Source organism: Vespa velutina, chromosome 3 (assembly GCF_912470025.1).
Source record: "Vespa velutina chromosome 3, iVesVel2.1, whole genome shotgun sequence".
NCBI classification, from domain to species: domain Eukaryota; kingdom Metazoa; phylum Arthropoda; class Insecta; order Hymenoptera; family Vespidae; genus Vespa; species Vespa velutina.
Genome location: NC_062190.1, coordinates 10452267 through 10464215, shown reverse-complemented (window position 1 = coordinate 10464215; position 11949 = coordinate 10452267). Strand labels below are relative to the sequence as shown.

Genomic DNA, 11949 nt, shown 5'->3' with positions numbered 1-11949 from the left:
AAAATGGGGGAGGAAAAAAAAACGATAAGATAGGCTCTCTCAGAGCTTAAGGATAATATTTGACGATAAAATGGGAATAAAGGATATCCATTATCCGGCATGGAAGTTAGCGACGTTGCACTTTCTGCAGAGTAGGTCAGACGATGTAAAATTAATATCCACGAAGATTTACTTACCTTTAGGAACGATGATGTATATGCACCTCTATATGAACGGTATGTGAACATTTCGAAATTCCAGAAAATTGATTCTCTGTGATGCTTAAATCGTAATGGAACATTTTTTTCCTTTCTTTTTTTTTTTTTCTTTTTCTTTTTTTTCTTTCTGCTACTCTTCATAATCCAATTACTTCTCGAAATATTGACCCTTATACTTTTTGTTTCTTTTTTTTTTTTTTTTTTTTTTCATTTGCCGTAAAAACAAATCGAATTTGTTCGTATATTTCTTAAGAAAACACAATGAATTGTGGATTGGCCTGCGAAGGAGTGGCAGGATGAGGGGAGGGAGATGGCTGTTGGATGGGAGATAGAAAAGGAAAATCCATTTTCTTAGAGAACTCTCCTGTGATTTGTTACTTGTACAATGTAAAGCTGAAAAGAAAACTTGTAACGTTCGTACTATTACGATAAATCTTCATAGAAACAATATAAACGGAGTATATATATAAATAAATATATATATATATATATATATATATATATATATATATATATATATATCGTAATAATATTTTTATGAATATATGAAACTTACCAGATGGTTCAATGGCGGATGTCGCAGTTGTGTTCTCCCTTTTGTCCTTCGTAGCGGTCGAGGCATGAGTATTCTTCATGAGAATCATAGTCAGATTTGGTTCGAACGATCTCGTCGTTATTGATATGTTCCTTTGCGAAAAGTGCCACCATCTTTTGCACCATGTTTCCTGTAAATATATTAAAAAGGGAAATTCAAATTAAATTTATTTAATTTTATTTCCTTTTTTTATTTTATTTATTTTTACGTGATACAATATTTACGATAAATACGTCGGTTTAATAAAAGGTATATTAATTTCAATCAAACCACCCACATATATATATATATATATATATATTTATATACATGTGTTGTGTACGTGTGTGTCTGTGTGTGTATGTGCGTGCATCTTTCTACCTTTTTTTGAATATATCAAGAAAATATTTTCCTGTATAGGTTTGTATTCAAATTGGAATCATGTAAAATGCGTTGAATATCGATCTGCGGCTTTAGGGCTGAAAAAAACTTCACGTCTTCCAATGAAACTTTCATAGAGAACGAACGTTACTCTATACGTTTACGAGAAACTCGAGAGCTGGTAAAGCCTCCACGATATGATATTTTCTCCTGGTCTCTCTCGTCGTCTATGATTATCTCTTAACGAAATGAGAATACCAGTTGTATATACGCGTACATACCTTTGCAATTTTTCTATAAGAAAAAGAAAAGAAGAAAACAAAAAGATAAGGAAAAAGAAAAAAAAAAAAAGGGAAACTCCCCTCCCCCCCAAAAAAAAAAAAGGAAAAAAAAATGATGAAATCAAAAAAAAAAAAAAGAATATATATTTACTTGTTACGGTATAAATGCATATGCTATGCATTTTTTCTTTCGTGCGTTTTGCATTCTTATGTAAATCGTGTAGTTCGTTTATTAACGATACAACACGCGGCTTTTCACAAGTAATCGTGTAATCAATCGAATCTTTTTTTTTTTCTCTTTTTCTTTTTTCCATTCTTCCATTTCTCACATTTTACCCCCTTTTTGTTGACTTATAGAAAAAAGCTTTTCTACTTACATTTCAAACAAACATCACTCAGATGTAAACTACGAAACAATACTCGAACATCCAGTCCGTAAGTGCAAATAAACTATAGAGTTAGGGATAAATTCCAAAATAATATTTGACCGTACCATTTGTTTTTCCAAATATTTTCTTTTTCTTTTATTTTTCTTCTTTTTCTTTTCTTCTTTTTTTTTTTTTTCGTCTACCCACTTCATCTATCGAACGCTGATCTTTATTCTTTTTTTTTTCCCTTTTATCCCGATATTACGTCCCTTTTTATCTCATGATCTCTATGATCGATTTCATATATTCTTAAATTACTCGATCTTTCGTTCCAATTCCACTCGTCCCATTGAATGGAATTTAATAAATAAAATCTTAATGTATAAGCATGACACCGACAAACAGTTTGTTCCTCCATCTTGTTCACATACCAATTTTCAAAAGAAAAAGATCAAAATCCAATAAGAATTCTAACAATTCGTATTATACTCACCTTAAAAAGTGATATATATATATATATAAATTATAATATATAGAGTGTCCAAGCAAAAAGTGTCCACGAGAATTATTACGAAATCTAAAGACTTCTTTCGAAAAACCTTGAGACGTCTTTTTTTTTCTTTTTTTTTTTTAACCGAAAGCTAGCGTAAGAAAAGTTCCATTATGTAAAAAAAAAAAAAAAATTCTAATATATTTAGGTCATTTCGAAGAATTAATCAAAAGTACGTCATCGATTAAATTATTTCATAAAAAGATTGAATTAATAATTTTCTTATTTTATTATTTCGTTATTCAATATAATAAAACTCCATATATTCACCGCATTACATTGCAGAATGTTCGACGTATCAAATAGAAAAAATTTCATTATTGCATGGTGATACGCATTCGACGATAAATATTTCGAATATTTAATAAAATAAAAATTATTTTTCAATGTAAAACTCGAAATGCATTTTACTGGGAAATATTGATGCGAAAATAAAAAAAAAAAAAAAAAGAAAAAAAAAAAGAAATAAACACCGTTGTAAATAAAATTGAAAGTTCTCTCGAACGACATGCCATTTGATACCCATTTCGTCATTGATGATTTTTAACGAGATTGTGTCTTCCCTCCGTCGGCCTCTCTTAGGATATCAGTTCAAAAGTAAATAAATATATCGCAAAGACGAGAACAACAATTCGTCCCTTAAAAATGAAATTGATTTGTCTCTTGGGGATTTATCGAGAAGAAAAAAAAAAGTCACTATATTTCACGATAATCCTGATGGACACTTTCCGTTTGGACGCACTACATTATCGAGATAAAAGTTTATCTTTTCTTCCTATCAGATAATGAAGCATTCATATGGATTTGTGGATACGGTTAAAATCATATTTTACCGTACGAAAAATATTCTTGAGAGAATTCTATATCGTAAGGACATCGTTTGTTTTGATATGGAACTCGGTATGTATAAAAAAAAAAAAAAAAAAAAAAAAAAAAAAAGAAAAAAAAAAAAGAAAAAAAAGGCGATCGAAAAAGATCTCGAATAAAAAAACGAAATTCGATTTAATTCGATATCGTAAAGCCACTTATACGATTCAAATAATTTCTAATGGCTTCTTTGAATATGGAAATTTTAAGAGCTACTTAAAATCTAACTCGGAACCGTTACAATGTACATTTAAGTCCATCTAACGATCCATCTTTCTACTTTACGAACGATAGGCTGTTTTTCTAAGTATATTTGAATAAGGGTTGGGAATATATTAGATATACTCGTATAACACCAAAAGGGATATTTAAATTGTGCCAACAAAGGCCATTGTAGTAATATACTCGAGAGAGAGAGAGAGAGAGAGAGAGAGAGAGAGAGAGAGAGAGAAGAAAATGTCATTGAAAATTCTATTCTGAATTGGGTTAACCTCGTCTAACAATCTTTTACCGATCTTCTTGAATCGAGAGACATTTTCTTCGAAAGGTAACGAAGTATCAGTCTACGTGAACTTTGTTTCAACTGACGGCAGATTTTTTTATCTTCTCTTTTTTTTTTTTTTTCCTTTTTTTTTTGTTTTCCATGACGTCGAGAACGAACGCCATCGAATGGCGAGGTAATTTTATTGACCTATAAATCATTCGCTCGATCTTAACGATCCTCGCTCGGATAAAAAAAAAAAAAAAAAAAAAAAAAGAAAAAAAAAGAAAGAAAAACAATACAGAAACAAAAGATAATTTTATTGTCGAGGAAAAGATTCGCAAAAGTTTAAAAAATGTTCACGAACCTGATTGGATCCTATCGTTAATATGATTACCGTGCACTGACCGCAATGAGATTTCAAAATACGATTCTACTATATATATATATGTATATATATACATATATGTAGGTACGTATCTCTATTGTAAAAGATACATCTCTGTTCGCACACTACCTTAGTCGATCCCATTTGTCCTATTTTTCACATTCGTACTTTATCGTTCTGTAACAAATCACAACCTCTTGTTTCGTACTCTCATATCTCTTGACATCTCAATTTCCCGTTATCAAAACTTTATATTTCTCGTTATATCATCGTAGATCGATATTATCAACTTTAATAGAATTTGTTCCTTTAATCATCCTCTACCTCTTAGATTATCAATTTCCCAAGATTATTTATTCTAGGAGATTATTAACTTATTTCCTCGCGTGTCGTCTTCGTCGACTAATTATAACTTAGATAACTAGAATTCTACACCATAACTCGAATAACTCTTGGAAGCAACTCAAAGATATCATAAGTAATAAGATTTTTTTTTTTCTTTTATTGTTTTACATTTGCACTGTGCCAATGTAAATAAGAAAATTTTAATTTACATGAAGTAACATTTATGTAGTATTCTCTTGGTAAGAAATATTCTCATAGTTTACTAGATACATACATACATACGTACATACATACATACATACATATATATATATATATATATATGTATGAAATTAAACTTTACAAATTTGCAATCTAATCAACAATAACCACAAATAATATTTCATCTTCTTATTAGATTCAAGTGGATATTATATCACGTTAAAATGCAAATACCATAACAAGAATTCCAATCAATGAAATATCTTACGATAATTATAGTGGCATATTATCCGTACAGAAATTTCATTCCTCAATTACAATGCTATTTGCATTTCCCATCTCACGATTGTCGACTAATTCCAAAATAATGAGTATTAGCGAACACAACGGAAATTCGTTCACTATCCTCCTTCGGACACAATCGTGATGTCTTTATGAAAATTAATATTAACACTTTGATAGAAATTATTGCGAGAATGAAAAGAAAAAAGAAAGAAAGAAAGACAAAAAAATTGTAAATTTTAAAAACAAGAACAAAAAAAAAAAAAAAAACAAAAATAAAAAACGTTCAAACAAATGCAGATGGAGCTATTGGTTGAAATAGCTATTGGTATTCTGAATTTTCATGAGAAGTTGTTTTAGAAACGCCTAACGAAGCAATGTATATTAATGTTAAAAGTACAAGTGCCGAGGTTTCTTTTCAACATTTCGATCTCGAGTTTTCACTGGCAGGGTCATAAAGCCACAACCTTTATAGAATATGCACTACCCATTTACGTTCTATCACAATAATGTTACAAGATTCGATCTATGTATGTATGCATGTACGTCCTTAACATTATTTCGTTCCCATAACAAATGTAATTTCCTCCTTTTCCGTCATCTAAAATTATAAATAGATCTGCACTCAACAATCCATTAACAATCACAATGAACGAGTTCCCTAAGTAATATTAATTTATTTTCACTTTTGACTTTTCCATTTCCTACATTTAATCATCGATTATCTAAATTACATATATAAATCGTAAAATTCTATTATAATTAGATAATAATAGTCGATAAATAATTTATTTGTTTTTTATTTATTTACTGATTTATTTATCCATTTATTTATTTATTTATTTATTTATTTATTTATTTATTTATTTTGCTTCATCAAATTTCCTACGATTATATACGTTCAAGGAATAAAATGTTTATTATAAAAAATTTGCATAAAGCAAATATCAATGACGATATCGATTAGCTATAATTATCGACATATCCCACGTAATTCATTTCCAATGCTTTTACGTTAAGAGAAAGAATATGTAGCTAATGAAGGAGTAAATGTTTAAAAAACGTTAGTTGCTATGCTAATATCCAATAATAAGTTTGCATAAATGTAATAGATGTGATATTTGCGCGCAAATAAAAAAGAGAATGAGAGAGAGAGAGAGAGAGAGAGACAAACAAGAAGTTCCCGTTCATTAATTGAGTTCATTGTTAAAGAAGACGAGTATATTTTCGAGAGTACTTCTAAATCTAAGTGATATGGAGACGGTAATTCATTTGACTCGTGTCTCCATAAAGCGTATAATTACTGAAAGGAAAGAGAGTGTGAGAGAAACAAAGAGTGAGAGAGAGAGAGAGAGAGAGAGTAGAAAATGATATAGGAAAAGGTTTTACCCAATACGCTTGCACGAGGACGTTCGATCAATCGAACGAGTAATTGGCCGTTCGTTTATGGGTCAGTCGGGTAAGCAAACATATAGGGTGAAACTGTTAGTATCGGCTGGTAAAAAAAGCAAAAATAAATGAACCAATATTGCTCCTTCCCTCTCTCTCTCTCTCTCTTTGATCGTGAATTACTCGAGAAAACAACAGTTTTGTTTTGTTTTGTTTTGTTTTGTTTTTTTTTTTGTTAATTTTAATCATCCAGATCTCATCGCTCGTTAATGGTTATTAACCCTTTCTCTCTCTAACTTTATCTCTAAACGATATTAATTAATTAAATTTGAATTCATTAAAATAATTATATCACGAAAGTTGGAAGAGCGTATCAAATTGCATTGAAATATGTCTAATGTCTATCAACGATTCTTTAGATTCTTGATTCCCTTTGAATGACTGTACATCAATGATTCATCAGCTTAATAACGTCAATTCCTTGTTCAATATAAACGTAAAAAATGTGAATATTTATGCGTGCATATGTATATACGTATGTATATATGTATATATATATATATATATATATATATATATATATATATATATATATATATATATTTACACAACCGCGCGAGTAAAGATAATAATGATAAGCATGAACACGTTATTGGGCAAAACACATTTATTTATATGAACGATTAAAATTATTAAATGTTAATAATAATAATAATCTATTTGGAAAATTTATTATGTCGAGAAATTATTTAGAACTAACGCGAGAAATCAATTCTGCGCGTATAACAAACAATACGATATGATCGAAAGATAAGATATTTTCCATCTCTTTTATATCTATCACATTTGTTATAAAATTTGTAAAATTTTATATATCCAAAAAAAAAAAAAAAAAAAAAAAAAAAAAGGAGAGATGATAAATGAATGTTATATTGTTAAGTGACACTCTCGCCTTATCCCATATCATCATATAACATTATGATATGGAATATTAAAAAAGATTTGCTGACGCGATAAATCGATAATAATGTACTTCGTTCTATCTCGTGATATCTGACGGATCACTCCTTTGGAAAAAAAAAGAAAAAAAAAAAAAAAAAATAGAAAAAAAATTTCACGATTTGTAACATTTTCTCTTCATCTTCTTTTTTCTTTCCTTTTGTTTCCATTTTTCGGCCGTAAGTTCTTCCAAATAAAATGATTATTACGTCGGGATATATTTATCCTATGTCAATGTCGTACAACGTCCTTGTTAAAATTATATAACTATATATATAATATTATTACCTTGTTATTTCTTCGTTGCTTCATCTTTTCTTTCTCCACATTTTCATTTCTTTTTTTTCTTCCATACCATTGCTCACCCCCATCTTCACTTATTTTTCTCTTTTATCTTCTCTTTTTTCTCTCTTCAGACATTAAAAAAAAAAAAAAAAGAAAAAAAAAAGTCATCTTTCATTCGTCTCTCCTCGTAAGCTCGCGAAGGAAAAAGAAAACAGAAGAAAAAAAAAATAAAAAAAAAAAACAAAAGAAAGAAAGAAAAAGAATAAAAGTTTCGTCGAAAGCGCAATTTGACAATCAATCGATATTCTCATTAATTGAAAATGAAAAAAAAAAAAAAAAAAAAAAAAAAACGTTGTTCCCGTTAAAATAATATTTCCATTATATAATCGTTCGTTTCTGATCGAATACAATGTAATTAATGAACACTGTTTAATCGTTTTCAGTTTTAATAAATATTAAAAAGGATTAAAAAGATCGAAGAATTAAATGGAAAATTTATCGAACTGTCAAAGACAGTGAATCCATCGTCAATAATTTTTTAATTATGTTTGGAACAAAACGTCGATGTTTGTAGATAAGAAAATATTTTCGATATTTAAAACGTTTGTTTAAAACATCGATGAACAAGATATTTCCTATATTTAGAAAATACGATAAGGAACATGTTTTCTTTTTCTGTTTTCTATTTCGTTCTTACCAGATTTCAATCTGATGAGAATGATTCTTTACCAGGTTGTGGGCGTTGAGTGTTGGCAAGTCGTCAAGAAACGTTTCTAAATTCGTACGATTCGAACGAGCAATATATTCTTTTTCTTGTTTTTTGATTTTTCTCTTCTCACTTCTTTTCACCTTCTTGATGATTATTCCATTACCCACCATCATCTATCCCCTTCTCTTTTTAATCATTTTTAACTTTAAATCCTTTGAATTTTCTCTGTATTCGTATGTTTTCATTCAAACGAGCGAAAGATCTTTCTTTTTCTTTTTTCTATTTTCTCTCCTTAATCTTCTTTTAATTTTCTTAATCTTCAACTAACTTAAAACTCTTAATTATTTTAATCACAATTTTCTTACGACGTAATTCTTTCTCTCTCCTCCTTTTTGTTTTTGTTTTTTTTTTTTTTTTATTTTCCTCTCTCTTTCTTTCTTTCCTTTCAAAGTCAACGTTAAATAAATTTGCGTGTAATTTAGAACGAAACTTGAATGCATCGATTAAACGTAACACGCAATCCGTCGGAAACGACAACCCGTTTTAATGAGCAACGAGTCTCGTGTAACGAAACAAGAAATTAAGTACGTAGAATGAACGAAAAAGTGAACAATTTTACAAACCAGCAATTTCGATTATCTTCTTAATAATGTCAATTAAGTACTCGATGTTGGTCGTATCGGCGAATAACTTTCACGCGAAAACTTTTCTAACGTGACGTTTTTCTAAACCCGGAAGAATAATAATACTGGTTGACCGTGTGGTTTGTAATATCGTAAGATAACACGCACGCACATACATACAGAAAAAAGAGAGAAAGAGAGAGAGAGAGAGAGAGAGAGAGAGAGAGAGAGAAACGAATAATACAAAGCAATTTAGATTTAGATAAATTAATGGGCCATGTTGAAACGTTACGTTGAATATTTTTTTTATTTCTTTCTTTTTTTAACGACTAACATATTTTTAAATATAAATAAAAAAACTTTATTATTTATTAAGCATGAGTGACGAGTTAAAAATTATAAATTGGATTGTTGATTTTCTACTTTTCTCGAGGAGAATTTTTAACGTCGCCGAAGAGGAAAAATCGAGTGCCTTCTACAACTGGGGTCTGTAGTTGTATAGAGAGGGAAGCTGCAGTGGAGCAGATCGATGACCATGGCGCCTGCCGCAGCGTCCTCGGTCTGGAACCCCGTTTGAATAAACCTCCTAACAGCCCTAACAACGTGTATATGTGTAGGGCCTGTCCTTTTCACCAACGAGTTAACGTTTAAACAGCTTTCAGATATTTCTCTGCTTGTAGTAATTATCGGAAACACGAACTATACCCTTTAAACGTGAATTCCATCTGCGATCTATTATCCTTTATGTACACACTGCAAACTGACAATTTTAACAATATCACAATATCTTCTTTGTTCGTCGTTCGTGATCGATTCAAAAAAAGAAAAGAAAAAAAAAAAAAAAAGGGAAAAGAAAAAAAATAAAGAAGAAAATCAATATTTTCGAAAGAAGAAGTCAATATTCTCGTTAATTGTTCGTGAATATTATTTTAAAGTGCAATCAAGTTCTTTCTATACACTGCAAACTGACAATTTTAACAATATCACAATATCTTCTTTGTTCGTCGTTCGTGATCGATTCAAAAATAGAAAAAAAAAAAATAAAGAAGAAAATCAATATTTTCGAAAGAAGAAGTCAATATTCTTGTTAAATGTTCGTGAATATTATTTTGAAGTGCAATCAAGTTTTTTCTTCTTTTTTTTTTTTTTTATTGTTTTCTCTCTCTCTCTCTCTCTCTCTCTCTCTCTCTCTCTCTCTCTCTCTCTCTCTCTCTGTATATGAAAGTTTCCAACGAATCTATCGGATATTGATTATCTTTGTCTTTTCGTCTTTTTTTTTTCTTATTATTTGTTCTTTTTTTTTTTGCATCGAACGCATATCATATATATATATATATATATATATATATATATATATATATAAATGTAGATAAAGCTGGACAAACTTAATGGTTCGCTTAAGGGTATATTTACATTGTCGAATAATATAATGGCATAACGTAATATAATAATAAGCATAACGTTGGAAAAAGATAAACTACCTGTTTCTAAACTTTCTGATTTTACAGATAAATTAGAGAAATATTATATTAGAAATTCTAATTCAATTCTAATTCATAATGAATATAATTGTTGAAAAAAAAAAAAAAAAAAAAAGAGAAAAGAATGAAAATAACGATATTAAAAAATAAATTAAGATATAATGTATAATATACATATATAACTAATACATAAAGGAGAGTTCCACTTTCAACGAATTTTTAATCAATAAACGTTACGAATCAATTTCAAATGTAAAAGTTTACGAAGACCTGGTTTGCCAACTTTCCCAATAAAACCAAGAAGCGTAAGGTTCACAAACAGACTTCAGATTATTTCACTGATACAAATACAAATACTATTTCCGAGTTTCAAAACCGCGTTTGTTACTATATTTCGTACTGAAAAGCCATTGTCGTTCTTTTGCATATTACTTTGAAGAAGTTATTAAAACGTTCGTAAAATTCGAAGATCTAACCATGAGAATTTACATCGTCAGAATTTTTTTTCCAAGAATGTTGTATTAGTTCCACGAGTTTCTATTTTTTTTCTTTCTTCTTTTTCTTTTTTTCTTTTTTTTTTTTCTTTCTTTCTCTCTTTTTCTTCCGTTTTGCAACTTGCAATGTTAACAAATTTCTACTTTTTATTATTGTCATTTTTATACAAATAAAACGAACAATAGAAAAGATCCAATTATAATAAAGAATTATTTCACCGTTTCTTGTAAAACTTGGCATGAAATTTCTGACGATCTACTCGCATTTTCTTCTAACTATATCGAACATGACAGTAATGCGCGTTCTACTTTCCGCTAAAGTAAGTACTATGGTATTCCATACGAATCTACTCTCTCTCTCTCTCTCTCTCTCTCTCTCTCTCTCTCTCTCTCTCTCTCTTTCTTTAATAAAAAGTTCAAAATACAAACTCGGAAATGGGTGACAACTATGATAATAATAACTAAGAAAACTAGAAATTTTAGGGACGTACGGAGATATTAAATTTTCAAGACAACGATATATAATACATCGTACTCTTGTATATAAATGTAATAAAAGGAAACTGGATAATAGAAACTAAATTATGTCATTCATTCGTAAATAAATTATATTCTCCGAATTAAAAAAAAAAAAAAAAAAAAAAGAAATAGAAATTCTTCATTTTCTGACGGTACATCTTTCGGTCTAGATGATAAAATTAAAATTTTAATGATCTATTTATCTTTCTTTTTTTTTTTTTTATTTCTTTATTTTTTATTCTACACTTGTTTGTTGTTGTTTTTTTTTTTTTTTTTCTAAACGATCGACTTACTTAAATCCATTGTAATAATTTCACGTTACGAACTTGAAATGTAATCTACGAAACATCATATCACGAAATCAACTTCGACCTTATTTAGTAATATCTTATTCCTAGACGTGTTACTTAACTCAAATAGAAGAACAAAGTCTATGATAAATGACGGGTTGGTTTTAAGGACTCCGTTGAGAATTTTGTGAGGATTATCAAATATCCTTTTGAAATTCTCTCACGTCAGAATCAGAGAAATTTAA

General features: G+C 29.1%; 1 protein-coding gene across 7 annotated transcripts in view; it reads right to left on the bottom strand.

The window, feature by feature from the left end:
* The window catches only part of LOC124948097 (calcium uniporter protein, mitochondrial), a 51338-nt gene that overhangs the window by 31110 nt on the left and 8279 nt on the right, over positions 1-11949 (bottom strand). For 3 of the 7 annotated variants that reach the window (XM_047491228.1, XM_047491227.1, XM_047491230.1), the window contains exon 3: positions 754-922. In XM_047491228.1, coding sequence (XP_047347184.1) covers positions 754-922 — 169 coding nt within the window. Of the gene's footprint in view, positions 1-176; positions 591-753; positions 923-7591; positions 7714-11949 lie in introns of those variants that run through there. The other 4 variants (XM_047491235.1, XM_047491236.1, XM_047491229.1 and 1 more) reach the window with 3 other exon arrangements.